The following is a 16,866-nucleotide window of genomic DNA, read 5'->3' on the forward strand; positions in this document are numbered from 1 at the left end:
GCCATCTTGCCTTTGTTTTGCTGTTTTCAACATGCTTAAATCCTGCAAACCCACCTATTTCCAAACCTGTCCTGGCTATATTTTTAAAGTAACTTAAACAACTCTTTGAAACAGACTAGGATAAAAATAAAGTGTTCCCATCAATGAATAATGGCTTCATCTTATTAATTAATGACTAGAAATACCCATCTGGAAATTAAGCTACACTAAATGTTCTCTAACTCAAGCCATAAATCAGACAGGCTGGTGTCTGCCTCCTTGCAGGCTCGATGGATGGTGCAGTTTGTCTTTCCCTGGTGAGCATCTTGGACCGGACAGGCTGCAGGCATTCATTTCACTGCCGGCTGCTGTCAGCCCTGGGATTAATCTGCCCAGTTCAGCCTCCCCGGTACAACTGGGACAACTCAGCCCTGCGCTTTTCTGGTATTTTTGGTGAAAACCTTAGGTTGATTCATGCGGAACTAATTCAAGAGGATGTTTTCTTGACAATTATTTGTAGTAGCTTAGGGAAAAAAATTTGGCTACTAGAGAGCTCAGAAATATTTTGTAGGTAATCTGGTTTGTCTCAGTACTATTCAAATTGGGGTTTGTGGTTTGTAAAAGAGTGAAATCATGATTGCACGGTTTGACCTCTTCGCACTTCCTTTGTCTGTCCATGGCAGTAAGACAGGCTGCTTCCCATCCCTGCCCACTTTTTGGGAGCTGCAGAAACCACCCCTGTGATCCCTTCTAGGCAGTAACAGGGATAAAAGTAGAGTTGTGTGTGGCACAGGTAATTTCTGTGTTTTTCTTTTAGTTCTGTAATTGTCAAAGCTTTCTCTGTAGATATGCGGTGAATTGTGGAGAGGATTGGAGCTGAACACTTTGTGAAGGTAGTAGGTGGGGGTAAAACTTTTTTGTAAAGGAAACGGATTGTATTCATTTTAGCCTTTACAGACCTAGACCGCTCTGGTAGTGCTTTCAAAGTGTTGGGATAAACCATCTTGCTTTTCCTCTGTCACACAAAGGTCAATTATACATTGATTGGCTTAGGAGAGTGTCTCCAGTAATGGTGATAAGAAAACCCAGTGCAGCAGTAGCAGAAAACACACTTTTCTTGAGGCTTAGATTACCCCAGGTGACCAGATTATCTTCAGTGTCATGGTGCAACAGGATCTATGAAGCAACACAGTTGAATATGCAATACATGGGATTTTTTTTCTCTTTCATATAAAGCACGTAATCACAGCCTAGGCCTCCAAACCCCTCCATCTTTCAGCTGTCAGTTCTTAGAATTTTTTTAACAGATCATTCGTTAAAAGTTTGACATGGGTTTAGCTCCTCTGTTTGAGAGAATGAATTGATCAAAGTAAGCGCTTTTGTGGGCAGCAGTATTGCTGAACAAGGAGGAACCCTGGTATACTGGGTGTTATGGATTTTAGTAATTGATCAAAATTTGGTGTAGCGCAGTTAGGGTTTTAAAGCCTTCTTTCAGACTGGTGTAAGGGACTCTTCTGCTCCTTTCAGAAGGCTTAAGTTTTTTTGGTTGGGTTGGGTTGGGGTTTTGTTTGTTCGTTTTTGTTAGGGAGTGGGGGCTGTGTCAGTATTGTGTTGGCAGTAGATATGATGCTTCATTAAATGCTGTACTATTTTAACTTTCCTAATAAACTGATCACCTAGGCTCTTGACTAAATTATTTCTTTGCTTCTTGTAGCATCTTTAGCTCGTTGTAGGAAGCTGAAGAGACAAGAAGAATGCTTAACTGCTTCGAGAAGCCAAGTTTGTGTTCTGTTTTCTTTTCTTTTTCTTTCTTTGTTTTTGGGCTCACAAAAACCAAGCTGACTCTGCATGTGAAGCAAAGTTTTGAGTCCAAGACACTCAGTTTTTTATTGAGTGAAGCTCATTGATAGATGAAACATTGCATCTTTGCGTAACACAGATCCTGTGCAACTACCGCAATCCAGAGCAAAAGAGTATTTCTCACCCTAAGTAGCTGACCCAGTGTACAACCGTGTTGATTTTGGGGAATCCCCTGCAGTATCCTGACAGCAAGTGGCGTCTGAAACCAGAGAGACTGCTTGCATTTATGGAGGTGGCTGGAGGAAGACTTTTTGGCTTTGGCCTACAGCTGTTGGGATGCTGCTGGGAAAAGGACAACGTGAGTTGTGGCTGGGGCAGTCTGGGTACAGAGCACAGGCTTCTCAAATGTGCGCGGCTTCTGCAGTGAGTCATAGTAGCTGTATAAAATGAGCTTGAAATCTCTCCGAGGGCCTGGCTTTTTCACTGCTGCTGGTGTCCTATAGTAACAGAGAAGGCATGTGTATGGGGAGCAATAGAGCAGAACTTGTGTTTGTTTACAGCTACTTCATTTTTTTTTTTAATAAAAAAAGCAAACCCAAAACTCCTTTAGATGCTAGAAAGCGAGTAAATGGAAATGTCTTCAACATTGCTTTGCTTCTCACCGTTTTATTAACTGTGGAGATGCTAGGGATGCTTGGTTCCCTCTGTGGGGCTGCTGCCTGGAACTGCAGCACGGGGATGCCTGGTGCTGCATGGGCGCTGCAACCTCTGTGCAGCCACCTGCATGCTTGTGCTTCCACCCCTCCCCTCCAGAAGTGGAGGTGTATTTGCAGTGGGAGTGAATGCAGGTGCCCCAGGTACATCCTGGGTCATCCCAGGGGCTGCGTGGGCCTGCCTGGAAGTGCAGGTTTTTGTCCTGCAGCCAGAGGTGATGTACCTGTCTGCAAGTTGCATGGGAGAGGAGAGTACAAGGGCTGGGAAACAAGACAGTAGGTTATCAGGAGCAAGCAGGGTGAAATGATTGTGGTATGGACCCTCCAACTCAAAGGGTTTAAAAAATATAAATACGGTAAACAACTTGTGCAGATAGCATATTTGCTATGTTACAATTGCGGGGTGGATGCATTTAGTGTGCTTGGGGTGTGAGGTAGCTTACCCCTCAGGAGGATACAAGTGATGTGCCAGCTCGCGTGTTTACGTTTTACTTTAACCCTTTTTCATCTATACTAGTAGCTTAGGAGAAGAGGTGCCTTACACAAGTAACTCCTGCTAAACCACCTTTTTTTTTTTTTTTTTTCTTTCTTTCTCCCCCCCCCCCCCCAACAAATAGAGAATTATTTTTTTTAATCAATCAATACAGCAAATATAGAACCTTGGTCTTACATCGTTTGGTTTCATTTCCAGTGTTTAAAGTATCAGTACTTTAAAAGATGTTCTTAAATGTTCTTCTGTGATTAGTCTATTACTCATTCTGAGACAAAGATTGAGGAGTGCTGGTTTGTGTTTTTGTTTTTTGGTTTTTGGTTTTTTTTTTTAAATAGTTGAAAAATGTAGGTACTTTATTTCTTAGAATTAAAAAAAAAAAAAAAAGCCTTAAAAATCCCCACTAACGAACACTTTTCTTGGTGATCTCTGATGCACTGGTGAGACTGAAAATTCACAGCAGTGCTGGAGGAACTCCACAGGCAACATGATTTCTTGGTTTGGTCTGCATCAGCGTGGGTTGCCTGCTTTGTCCAGGTGCCGATCCACGGTGTCTGGCCAGCAGGAGAGCCTGCTGTGGGCTCATGCCATGGATAGCTGGGCTTTTGTCAGTTGTCCTCTACCAGCAGCTTTGTGCTGCTGGAGGTGCAGGTTTAATATGTCACATGTTCAAAACTGCTGGGGTTAGCATGAGGAAGCGCACCTTTGCTCCGACAGCCTCGCTGCAAAATGGGTATTCTCGTCAAAGCTGACCTGGATTTGTCTTGTAGAGCACCTGGGCTGCTGGTGCAGGGCTCGGTGTGGTAGGTGGGTCCTTCTCCTCTGACGGCACATCTTCACCTGAAATAGCTCGGCAGAGAACCTGAAAGTACTCCGCTCCCCACGAAAAGGTGGGAGTCCTGGGGCTGTTCCTGCCTTTCCCTCTTGAGCATTCCCTTTTCCCAGATGCTCTCTCCGGCCGAGCCATGGCACATGCAGGTACAGCTGGGGCTGCTGCTACTTCGTTGCTAGGGGAGCCCAGCAGAGTGATTTTTATCTTTTTTTTTTTTTTTTTTTTTTTTTTTCAGCTGCTGACAGGCTGAAGTGATGAGTTTTGGGAGCTGCTCATGATCCCTGGGTGGTGCTGGCACATTTAGTGCAGAAACATAGCAAAAGCTTCAGCAGCAAGTGGGGTTGAAGTTCGCCAATGAATTAAAAAATTACTAATGAAGGCTATGACAACGAATGCCTGTCTTACAGAAAAAAATAAAGCTGTAAAACCTGACATTTATAGTAACCAGGAAGGATCTTTTTTTTTTTTCTTTTTTTCCCCCCTATCCATTTACACTCTGATCTGCAGAGACCACTGGGATGTGAATCTGTAGAGGCTGATAGCTGAATGTTATTTAAAATAGCGATGTGTTTCTCTACCCTTTCAGTCCATTGCCTCATCCTTTTTTGCTGCTCCCTGCGGCTTGCGCAGGTGAAGCTCAGCTGGCCACTGATGCCATAGGCTGGCCACTGGTACAGAGAGGCGAGCCACTCTCTTGGCTCTAGAAGTAACAAGCCAAAAGCCGAAAAAATTATAGTGTGAATAATCTATATTACTTGTCTGAGAAGAACTCGGCATGGCTATAATTTAATTTATTGACATACTGCCGGAGGCTGCGCTGGTCCTTGGGTATGGTCACTGGAGGCAAACCCATGCCAGTGATGGAGAAGACCCAACTATGCTTTCTCTACAGAAAGCTGGAATGGAGAAAAGAGGGAGAAGAACACAAAGTGTGATGGGTTTTTTGGTCTTTTGTTGTTTTTTTTTTTTCTTGTTTTGTATGTGTGTTAATGTTCTACTGACATCTTAACATTTTTATAATACTGCCCTTTGCTTTTACCGAGAGAGATGGGGTGACTTCTTTGATGTCTCCAGACAGGGTTTGGCTTGATCGTATCTGTGCTGCAGCACAGAGCACAGAAAGGCATTAGAGGAGAACAAGTGAGATGGAACTGGCAAAGGTGCAGGTATTTACAGTGGAAGAAATGGGTTTGAGATAAGTTTTCTGTATTCAAGTATTCGTAATCTAAGTACTGAAAACATAATGTAGCATTTTTTGCTGCCACTTTTATTGGGGGGGCGGGGGGGTGGGTGTAGATGGGAGGGGAATGGGTGACCAGAAAATCTGGTCTGGCAGTCTACAGCAGTAGGTACTGTGTTCTTCTGTTTTAACTGTACCTGAATGCAAGATACAATCTTTGAAATATTTTAAATAGAGAACTGCTTCGGCAAGATGGATTTCTGCATATCATTTACAAAATATGTTTTTAATGCCTTTCTGAAATCCAAACTTATGCAAAATGGAGCTTGTTATGCATGTCTATGCATTTTAATCTCCTGCAGTGATTTGTCAGTTTTCCTTAACATCTCCCTGGCATATTACAGCTATTCTTCAACTTTGCTTCACAGAGCTGCGTTTCTGTCTTAACTCACTCGGTTCTCAGAGCAAGGAATGAATTGCAATTTAGTTATTGTATGGTAAGGTTTATAAGCTGACATGTGTATTTCCTTGGATTGGGATCAGTACCAGTTGTGGATTTAAAGACCTGGAAAACTTGAGCGTAATTCGGGATGCAGTATCTTTTATTTTATGCTTTAGTGTAAGCAGTTGTTATACAGCTGTCCTGTTAATGTTCTTGTTTCTATTGATTTATGCTACTTGTGTTTCTGCTTTACATTGATAACTGGTTAGTGATCTTTTTTTCTGCTTGGAATGTCTAAAAATAGCTCAGGTAATCAAAAAGTTGATGTGTTTTGGCTTTTTTTTTTTTAAATTTCATCTTTTTTTTCTCTTTCCAGATGGGCTTTCTGGCAGAGACCAGCCAGTAGAGCTGTTGAATCCACCTAGAGTGAACCACATGCCTAGCTCTGGTAAGAAACTTTTATTAAATATTGTTCCTATTCTGGGAATGCAGTAAAATACTCTGCAGCTCTCTCTTGCAAGTGGGAGAGCAGAATGCAAATGCAAAATGCTGGAACAAAGTGTGTTAGAACTTGCACACATCTACTTTCCCAGGCTGGGTGAGTGGGATTTGGGAGTGGGGGAAGGATGGAGCACAGCAGCCTTGGGAGTCTGAAGTAGCTCAGCCCTCTGCCTTGGCAAGGGGCTAAGGAGAGCCTCACCTGGCTGGAGTTGTTTCCCTTTCCTTAGAAAGGGGAGGACAGCAAAACAAAGCAGTACGAGTCCTTTCACAGCCTAAAAGGAGCACCGTGCAGCAAAGTAGGTTTTTGAGTTGCTGCTCCCATTAAGGAGAAACCTCCTTGTATTGAAATGAGGAGCCAAACACAGGCTGATCAAAGCGTATCATGCTGGGCTTTGGGCTGTTTGCTTTTCTTGCCTTTTGATGATCCTGCTATGGTATTTCTTGGGTCTGGTCCTTCTGGTATGACACAGTGTTCGTATGGAGACTGTCTGCTACTCACGCAGCTGAGAGAGATCTTACGGCTCACAATTGCAGCACTTCAGGTGATGGAAACCGAAGTTTTGGTCACAAAACACAAAATGCTATAGAAAGCGCTCTGCTGCTGTCTTTTGTGTTTCTTCCTTCTTTCTTCCAAAAGTGTTTTGTTTCCAGGTGTGAACAGGTAGAGATATTTATACTAGGGATGATAGGCTATATGAAGCATTATCTACTTTCTAGGTAGGAGCTCGAGTTTTCCAAAACCCCAACTTTCCCTTCTTTGTTGCCGTCCAAAATGCCTTTAGGTCCTTTTATATTAAGGAAGAGATCTTGCAGAAGATCTAAGCCCTTCTGGTAATGCAAGTTAGAAAAATGTAAACGAAGCTTATTCAAAACAATTTCAGTAGATTGGGGGTGGGTGGGTGGAAAAGGGCTGTGACCTAACCTAGATTTTTGTGGACTTAAACGTGTATCTGGGGAAAGAAAGTTTTAAGGAGGTAGAGCTGTTGTGTTGGGGGGGGGGGGAAAAAAAAAAAAGGAAGAGATCCTTGTTTCCCAGGTGCAAGTGTGTGGCTTTGGATTCTGAGAAATCTCTCTTCCCTCAGTGTGCTCCAAAACTTGTCTGTCAGGTAAGGGAGGTTGTATTTCCCTAACCCTGAGAGAGATTCTCATTTTAAGTCTACTGTGGTAACACAGGTCAGCTTAAACTTACTTTGTGTCAGTGTGCTGGACTGCATTCTGTGGCTTCGCACAAGTGGAGTCACAGTCCTCTTTTCTGTCAGTAGATCAATGGCCAGTATTGTGGATGTGGTGGGGTTTAGTCTTTTACTCTCATTTTCATTTTTGTTTGGGCTTTTTTTGTTTGTTTGTTTGGGTTTCGTTTTCTTTCTTTATTTATTTTTGTTGATGCTTGTTAGGTTTGATGTTTCCTTCTGAGGCATTTCAGGACAAAGGCTGATGCTGGTTAACAGCTTGGGTAACCTGAAGGAGGCTTTTTGAAGGTGTTACGGACTCATACAGGATTTATGGAATTCTTACTGTTTGGACTCCATTTTGAGTATTTTTAATAGCTCACCTGTATGCCTACTGAAAAAATAAACAGCTGGCCGTCTCTGGGGTGCTGTGCTCATGCAGAGTGGGTGGGATGTGAGATAGGCAGTGACGTCTCTTTGTTGAAGGACTTCTGCCAGCATTTGAGCCACGGGAATTTCTGCCTCATGCTGGAAAGCTCAGGCTGGTTGTGCATGTAACAGGCGAAGGGTAGGACCGACTGGGAATGAAAATGTGACCTTATGCTAGATGTGACATTGACTCTGGAGAGTGCTCACCCCGGTACTTTTCACTCAAGTCCCAACGCTTACTCAGTTTCTGCTAAATTTTGGAGAAATCATTTCAGCCCTGCAGTGAGTACATGGGCTGGAAATGTCTGTCTTATATTTTGATTTCCAGAACGGTAATTAGATGTTTTGGCACATTTGGAAATGCAAACAAATTTCACTGATCTTGGAAGTGGCGCATCATCTGGCTTTCAGGTGTGGTGCCTGCCTATACCTATGTATCCTGGTGGGTTTTTAAAATGACTGTTAAAAATTGCTGTCACATTGAGAGAGTTACCCACTTGGGCAAATGATTGTCATGTCTGTATTTTATCGTTACTACCTTTAGCAATTTGCTGCAGATTCTTCTGAGAGAAGAAAGGAGAAGTAACACCAAGTATTGCTCTGGAAAAACAAGTTGTGTGTGGGTTTGTGGGGTGTTGTTCCAAGTCTCAGGCATGGCTGAAATAATGGTGTTGAAAAACAGCTTCAAGAAAAAAAATATGCTTAATCACTTCCTGGGATAGTTAGTTTATAACCTTATCCCGTCCTGGTCATGGTAAAGCAATTGTTTTGTACCCCTCACGTTGAATAAACTTGAGTGGATGATGAACCTTTATCCCCAGAACTGCATTTCTATGTAAGATAAAACCGTTGCGGTGTGTTGGTCGGAAACCAAAACGTTTCTCTTCACTATCATCCGAATGAAGAAGGGGTTTGATCCTTGTTAGCTGTTCTTCTCTGATGTAAAAAGGTGAGAAAGGGATGTACAATACGAGGCCCTAAACCTGTGTGGTCCCGCGGAAGCATCTCAACTATAAAACAGAAATATTTAGATCACTTTTATGAAATGGTTTTAGGAGTGAATTGGGTTGAGTACAATGGAGTTCAGTCATCAGCCAGGTGTGTTTTTTGGGAAAATGATTCCTATCTTCTTTTTGCATAAATTAAGGATTAATTTGAGGAAGGAAAGTATTTTCTCTTTTTACAAATGTATCACTTATAATTGGTGCTTCTGAATTTCTTAGTTACTTGTAGGAGTAACACAAGACAAAACCCCCACAACCCACATCTCACACAGGAATAAAATAATCTGTTTGATAATGCTGCTTTCTGCTTTTTGGGTTCAGAATATTACTGCTTCTTTGGCCCGGGGAGGAAAGGGAATAAATTGTTGCGATTATTATGTGATGTTGCTTTTCCTTAACCTTTACTTGCCGAATTCGAAGATCTTCAGATCAAGGACTACACATTATTTTTCACTTCACGTTACATGGGAAAAAATCTCATGATGATTCAGTAGCCATGGTTAACAGCAGAGAAAGATTCTTGGATGCACGAGCACAGAGGTTGCCACTGGAAGGAATTGTCCCACAAGTTTGTATACTGCTTTTTAAGTATTTGTGTCCTTAAAAGTATTTTTCTTCTTTTTAGCACTAAACTTAGCTGTAGTCTGCATAAGGGCAGTGATTCCTATGTAAGGAGGGAAGCACAGAGCTCTCTTGTCCTCTTACTTTTTCTTCCTGTGTTTTTGAACTGAGATATTCTATGCCTTTTCCATAGTGCAAAGCTGGGGGGGGCAGCCTTAAAGATCTCAATTTGTGTAAATACCCAGATAATCCTGATAAAAACATCACTTGTGTGCTGTTGCTACCATCCTTGAGGTTAATCAAATAGAACTTCATTAAGCATACTTTGTGGAATGATTTTTCTTTCTTTATAAGGCTGTGTTTATGGTACTTCAGATAACTACCTCCTGTAAGTATTTTCATTTTTTCTTGTTAGTATAAAGTTTATAATTGCTCACTTTGCTACAAAACAATCTTAAGTAATTTCCTTAGTATTAGAAATGTGAAAACAGCTTTATAGCTGTGATATAGAAGTAAAATGCTAGAAATAAATAAGGTGGAAACTGGCCCTTTTTAAACTTTATGTAATAAAACTGCAAATTGGGATGAACAGTCTCAACCAACCAGCCGTGTTTCCCCAGTGCGTTGGTCATGGCCTAATATGAAGTCCTGGCGATATCTGTGTATGGTACAATTACTATATTAGGAAAGAAATTCCCCTTCCCATAGCATTTCCATTGGCTTTTCAGGGATGCGTTCCCAAGTTGTGATAAAAGTAATAATGAAATCATCTAACATTGCTGTGGTTGATGGCAGCTTACAAATAGTTTGCATTGGGACATACCCATTGCAGCATGCACATGCATGGTACGAGGAGGAAGAAACTGGGCTTCTTGCCCCGTAGGTGAAGACCTCTCTCTGGTTGCTGTTGTGGAGCAGGTGGAATGCCTTTTTGAGATTGTTCTCCAGCTGTGTGGGAGCCCACTGGCGGTCTGTGAGGCTGTCGTGCATGTTAGCAATCAGTGGTGGTTTTCTGATGAGTTTTTGAGGGTTGATAGTAGTCTGCTGCAAAACGCTAGGAGTTGGTGGGTTAAACAAAGCATAGGGGGTGGCTGCTGCTGAGCAGTTGCTAGAAGGGCAACAGGGGCTTGACTGGGGATATCCTAATGGTGGTGATGAGCCGCTGCATCTTCTGCATTAAGCTGCCTGAAGCGGCTCTTCCTGACGTGGCTGCCCTCTTGCTCTCCATCCATGCCGCTGCCTACATGGACCTCCTGCTGCGGTATCTGCTCCAGTGCTGCTGCTCAGCCCTTGGGGTGGCTCTTCCAGTATGGTACCGGGGCTCTGCTGGATCCAACACTGGCAAGAGCAGGGGCAGCCAGAAGATTATGCATGAGATTTCAGCTCCCTGCTTTTTCTTCGTTCTGGATCTAATTAACCAGTCTCACTTCCACATTCATTTGAAAAAAATGTTGATGTATGTGTGAATAAATGGTTTGCAAGAGCCTCTAGACTAATATTGTTACACGATTTTACAGGCTTTTGAAATTGGAGATTAATCCCTGTCTCTAAGAGGAAGGAGTGGTAGTCCAGTTGGTCTAACGGAGCCGAATACCATGCCTTTGTTAATTTATCCTTTCAAAGGAACAGGATGCCCTCTCACTGCACCGTGTTTTCAGATACTTGCCTGCTTTCTGTAGTGTGTCTACTTCTAAAGCTCCTTCAGAAAGGTACCGAATCAGCGTGGCGCAGTGGGGCTTTGAAGCAGGTTCAGATTGCTGGCTGGTCAGTTAGGATTTGGGGCTCCCGACAGGCTTGCGCCTCCACAGAGAGGAGCCTGTTCGTCCTTGTTCACACTGGGACGTGTTAGTACAGGAACGGCGTATGGTTTTATTGTGCCCCAGAAGTACAGCTCACACACGGAAAATCTAATCCTTTAATGTAAAAAATACCCTGATCTATTCTCTGTGGAGTCTGGAGGTGGGGGGAAACCCACCCCAAACCCCCAAATTATCATTGAGTTCATGAGAAACCGTTTTAATGTCACAACCATACACTAAGCAAATTAAATAGTTGTTTGGTTATAGTCCTACTGTTAGCTTATTTAAAAGCTGCAGCTGTTTTTGTCAGGCTTGGTATATTAATTTTGCCACCATTTAGATGCTCTGGCATAAGGTAGCGGAGAAATGGCAGGTTAGTGTAGCTTAGAGCCTCGATGGTTAAAATAAAGTTAACCTTGTATTTACTGCAGGAGGTATTATTTTCAACCCTAAGCTAGACTGCAAAATGTAGCCCAGGCAATGATAATAAAAGTGTTTTACCAGCTAGAGGTGCTACTAAAGCTCATCTTAACCCAATGCTCGGCAAGGAAAGCTTTGCATAACGCTTCAGCCAGCTCTGAGATTTCCACGCATGATTTGCTGTATTGTTGTGCTTTCATAAAAACCCTTTTGCAGCACGTCCAGAACGTGGTCAGCAAATCTGGGGTTATTTGTGCAGGACGAGGGAGGGAATTGCCACACCTGGAAACTCTGGCAGCTCCCTGCAGAGTAGCAGGGAAGTTCAAGCTTCAGGACGCCTTTGCTGGACGAACATTGCACCCAAACTCAGGTTTTGTTGGTCACGGTCATAGGATAATTTAATGACTCTTCAACTCTCCATCAGTACGTGCCTTTTGCAGGGTTGTGTGCGTGTGTAGGGATGTATGCAAGAGGGGTGAACTTTCTGGCCAGCCTGGTGAGGCACCATCTCTTGCCTGAACTCCAGCGTCTTCATTCTACAAGGGATTAAGCCACTTGTCTTCCTGAGGTGGGTTTGCTGGAGTGGGTACTGCTTTGTCATCTGCCCAGAACGTGGGTGTTCTGGTCCTGTGGGGTGGGAAGAGCAGGAGCCCACAGCTCCTGAACTCTGTTTTGTCTCTGAAAAAAATATTTAGCTGTCACCTCCTTTCTTACCCACGAGGAAATGATTATTAAACGGAGGAGGTGGGATGAATTATTAACAACTTGTTCCTCTTAAAAGCTGAAAGCAGCACTTAAATCTTAAGCGCTTGAATACAGAGCTGTTTTCTTAGATGAAAGGTAACTGGCAGGAAAGTTTGCTTTACTGCAAGACCCAACTTGCTATTTTTCTTTATTCTTCCCTCACCTTGTTTAGTTTATTAATTCACACTGATCAACTATAGGTTTCACTGGATTTGCTTAGTTCTGACTGTTCACAAAGTGTTATTTTCAAAAATGATAATTCTCACAGAGTCTCTACCAAAGGAAAGGTTGTTTTGTGCTTTTGCTTTTATCTAAAAGCAGGTGATGGAGGGAAGAGTCTTTGAATGCAAGATGGTATTTACATTAAACTTTGACTTCTTAGGGAAGGAGGAGATGGCATGGTATGAGCAGACATTTAAAGGCTCCCTTGAATTGTTAATCAGTAATCTGTTCCCATTGCTTCTGGCTCTTCTAAAAATAACAGTACCGTGAAATGAATGGAAAGTGATAAATATTTCATGGAAAGTTGATCACAGATTGAGGCATTTCTTGGTGAAAAAATTCTGTGATGTGATCTTTCGGTGACTGTGCCGTGTCTTGTTTGTGGTGTGTGTTTCCACTCTGGATGTTTTTACCTGTGTCTGCAACCCTGGAGAGCTAATCCAGATGAAATCTTTGTTGTGTTGTTATTTTATCTTATTTGTAATTCCCTCACCTTTTCAAACTATCGCTTGTCCTGTGGCTGGGGTGGTCCAACACACCCTGTACTCCACTCCCCTTTTCCATCAGCTTCTCCTGATGCCTGCTAGATGGATGTGTTAGCTGGAGGATGAGGGTGGAGGCGTTGCGGAGGACTGGTTTGTTAGCAGCATGTTTGCTTTGGTCCGCGTTCCCTTTTCGTTGGTGTGCTCTGTGCTACGGAGCTCCCCAGAGTGCTTTATGCCAAACTTAACTCCGGGTAGTTTATTGCTGAAGGGGAAATAGATGCTACAGGTCTGTTCTGAGCAGCCACCTGCGTTCCTAGGATTTTAGGAATTCCTCGCCTGACACGAGATACATTTATAAAGATGCTTGAGGCTCTTCCACAGCGTGTATTGATTTTCAGGGCTATATTTGACTCTGCTTTGTCTTTGGGCGGTGGAGGGAATATCAGGTGAATGGCTTGTGCAGTGACGCCTAAAATAATGTAACAGTCTCCAGATGCTGACCTGGAGAATTGCTGTCGGTTGATTAAACAGACCTTTCCTCTCCCTTTTTGTCTCTTCCCCTCTCCTTGCCCCAGAAAGCCTGCTCCAAACCCCAAAACGATTTAGTCTGAGACATAATTCACCAAGTATACAAACAGAAATTGTAACCAAGCTACTTCAAGCTGAAAAGCCCTAGCAACACTGACGCGCTGAGTTAATGCAAGACTGCTGCCGACGTGTAATGGTTTAACTTTGTTCTGAATTCTTAAGTCCTGAAAGATGGGATGTTGCCTTCAACATACAGGGTCTTTTGAAAGCTGGATTGCAGCGTGAGCTCTTCAGCTTTGCCGGCATGGTTTCCTTCTGCGTGCCCATGCTTTGCTAAAGCACAGACTCTCCAGACTTCTCAAAGAGGGCTGTGCAGGGATGTCCTCCTCGATCGCCGCCTTGTTCGTCCTGCCACCGAGCAACTGTGAAATCAGCATTTCTGTGCCTCAGATGCCGTAGTAAGTTCATTCACACTAAAGCCATCTATTTACCGGTATGGGTTGGTGCTGGCTTGGCACTTGCCCCTTGAATGCCTTGATCTGAGATCTACCTTAAGCTGGTGTGTCCTTTAACTTGAAACTCGTGCTTATGATTACATATCTGCTCCCTTTGGCTTAACTATTATCATGTGATTTAAACCACTCAGTCGTTACTACTTTTCCATCTGTTTTTCATTCAAGAAATTGTGTCATATCAGATGATTCATTCATATCTGATTAGAGATTTCATTAAAAGCTAGTCTTAAGTTTTTATGATCTAATAAAAGGTTTTGGAATCATTGATTTGGAACTGTAATTGTAATATACAGAGTAAATGTACTGCACATTTTAATGATACTTTGCTAGCTATTTTTTTAGCTGTTACAGTTCTTGCTAGTGAATTGTGTACAGTGGAATTCAAGGACTGCCTTTTTCCATTGGAGAGAGGAACTCTTCGTAGGCTGTTGTAGCAGTTCTCCAGGCTGCACTGAAGACCAAAGCATGGGTGAAATTTAGGTCAAAACTTGCCTTCGTTAATCATGTGTAGTCCTGCTCATAGACAGTCATGCTGTCGTGGTACTAATGAAGGTCTTGAAGATTGTGAGTTGTCAGCGTATCATGTGCATTGGTTAAGTGATGTATGGAAGGCTTTTGTTTTCACTAATGACAGTGATCTCCCACTTGGATGCAGATTGTTTCTCAGGTTAAGTACATGAATACATTTTTTTTTTTTTCAATTTCTTCTAAAAATAGATCAAGCTGTTACAATAAGGTATTTAAGAATAATATTGATGGGAGGACTAGCTTTATCCTCTCTTTTTTTGCTATTCTGAAGCTGTCTTAAGCTCAAATATTTTTTCAGTTATATATAGTAAGAGCTTAATTTTGTGCTTTAAATTTGTTGGGAAATTGTTTTATTAGAAAAATATCAGACCAAGTTATTTTCTGCTGTACTTTTCTTGATGTTTGATGCCTGTGTAATGTATTAGAAAAGGAATATATACTGCAAAATTGGTCAAAGCAAACCTATCTGCTTGATAACGTCCCGGTAAAGGAAGGAGATCCATGTTCTGATTGAATGATTTCCATTAAGTTTTGCTGGGTAGACTGGATTCCTCCAGTCAGGGAAAGAAAACTCTATCATGAATGAAATTAGCAGGTTTGGTTTGTTGATACATTTTGGGGGAGGACGGGGAATGGACAGATTCAGAGTTCTGAGGGGGCTATTTTCAAGTTCATTTTGCACTTGAAAAATAATTGCACCTCATCACTATCGTCCGTGGTGAGCCAGATCCTGTCGTAAATGTTGCCAGAAGCTTTCACTGAAATCTTTTAGTGGAGGATTCACTTAAATTGACTGTTTTGACTGCGTTAAGGTAACTGGGCACCTTGGTCAGTGGTGGCACTTTTGTGTGACCGTTGGAGCCGTGATGCGGCTTCGTGGCAAGTGTGTCACCAGGGTCCCGAGATGGTCGCTGCAGGAGGAGTCAACTGAACAGAGCAGGGAACTAACGATGGTGCAGCTAATTGGTCGTGAAGGTAAATGAACATTGTTGAGAGAAACTGGATGATCTGCGCCTGACACAAGCTTCTTATCTGGGGTGGGCAAATGACATACAGAAGTCTTTCCTCGCACATCTGGCTGGAGGTGAGGGCTGGTCTCCAGATGTGCATGGTCACAGGGATGGAGAGAGGTTTCCAGCTGATGCACAGGTGTTTAGGAGGTAGATCAGCATGGTTCTCACCAGTAAAGATGCATTTGCAGCTGTGGCCCCATAAGCTGCAGCATGCGAGGATTCTCTGCAGTCATCTAGGGTTTTGTGTTGCCTTGTGCTAAAAGGTCAGTTCAGAATTGCAGACAAGCACACATGCCCCTCCACAGGAAGAATAAATACGCAGGTGGTTGCAAATGCAAGCCTAGCCCTTGCAAACCCCACTTTGGAAATGGGTGGGTTTGGTGAGGTTCCCTTGTGTAACAGCAACCTCGAGGCTTGGCCCCTAATCTCTGCGTCGCAGCTGGGCCTGTTTGAACGGCGCTTTGCGGTGTGTATGTTGGAAAATGCATCCAGGTCTTTTTTTCTGAAGGAACGTGACAGTTCCTCACCTGACTTGAAGATACCTGTGATTCATCCCAGCAGCTCATTGCTCTGGAATGCAGAGGCTCTGTGTCTGCTGCCAGCTTACTCTCTGACCTTTGGCAGATTGGTTGGCTTTTCTTCTCTGCCTTCCTCTAAAATCAGGTAATAACTGTTTGCCCATCCTTGTGGTGGTGTGTGGTTATGGTCACCTGCACAATACCTGCAACAGATAGTAGGAGATTGAAATGAATTTGGTAAAAATCAGTCCCTAGTCGTGTCCAGGTGATAGCCTGATGCTTTGATGACCCAAGGTAGAGAAATTGTTAGCAGATGTCAGTCAGCTTTCCATCCATGAGAACTCAGTGTCCTGATTAGGAGCGTGAAGCTTAAATTGTTGGTTGTCTGAGAAAATAAGTTACTGCTTTTTAAGCCTCATATTGGAAATCAGGGTTTCTGTGTAATGGCGTTTCCCCTTTTTTTTGCAGGCTTTTGCTTTAATACAATACAGAATCTGGTAGACATATATTGACTAATTCCTTGCACAGTGGTATTTGTACGCACCTATGGAATGAGTTCCTATCAAGCAAATAATATTGTGAGAGTGAATGAGTTGGATGGAAGACAAAAAAATTTACAGGCACTAACCCAGCTTCTGAAATGTTAGAAATACCAGAAACCAGGAGAATAAGAACGGAAAAAACCCACCCACTTAGATGGGAATGAAAGCTGCAATAGAGTTTGGATGATGTGTAGGATATCCTCAACACAAAATCAGCAGCGTGGAAGTTTTCAGTGGGGGTTGAAATGGTGGAGGTGAAGGAGAAGTGGCAGTGGTTTCCTGCATTTCAGTGTGCTGTTTTGTTGGTGGGTTTTTTTTTTCGGGTGGTTTGTTTGGGTTTTTTTTCTTCCCCATTTTAATACAGGTTGTCTGAATTCTTTGTTCTTGTACTTTCTTTGAACTTGGAAGGTTTTGGCCAGACTTCTCCTGATAGTCACTATCTTTAATTGAAA

At 42.8% G+C, this 16,866-nt stretch overlaps 1 protein-coding gene across 14 annotated transcripts in view; it reads left to right on the plus strand.

The window, feature by feature from the left end:
* The window catches only part of HDAC4 (histone deacetylase 4), a 267,127-nt gene that overhangs the window by 98,128 nt on the left and 152,133 nt on the right, over nucleotides 1-16,866 (plus strand). For all 14 annotated transcript variants that reach the window (XM_055717631.1, XM_055717628.1, XM_055717629.1 and 11 more), the window contains one exon: nucleotides 5,813-5,884. In XM_055717631.1, coding sequence (XP_055573606.1) covers nucleotides 5,813-5,884 — 72 coding nt within the window. Of the gene's footprint in view, nucleotides 1-5,812; nucleotides 5,885-16,866 lie in introns of those variants that run through there.

The sequence above is a fragment of the Falco cherrug genome, chromosome 8 (genome assembly GCF_023634085.1).
Source record: "Falco cherrug isolate bFalChe1 chromosome 8, bFalChe1.pri, whole genome shotgun sequence".
Lineage (NCBI taxonomy): Eukaryota > Metazoa > Chordata > Aves > Falconiformes > Falconidae > Falco > Falco cherrug.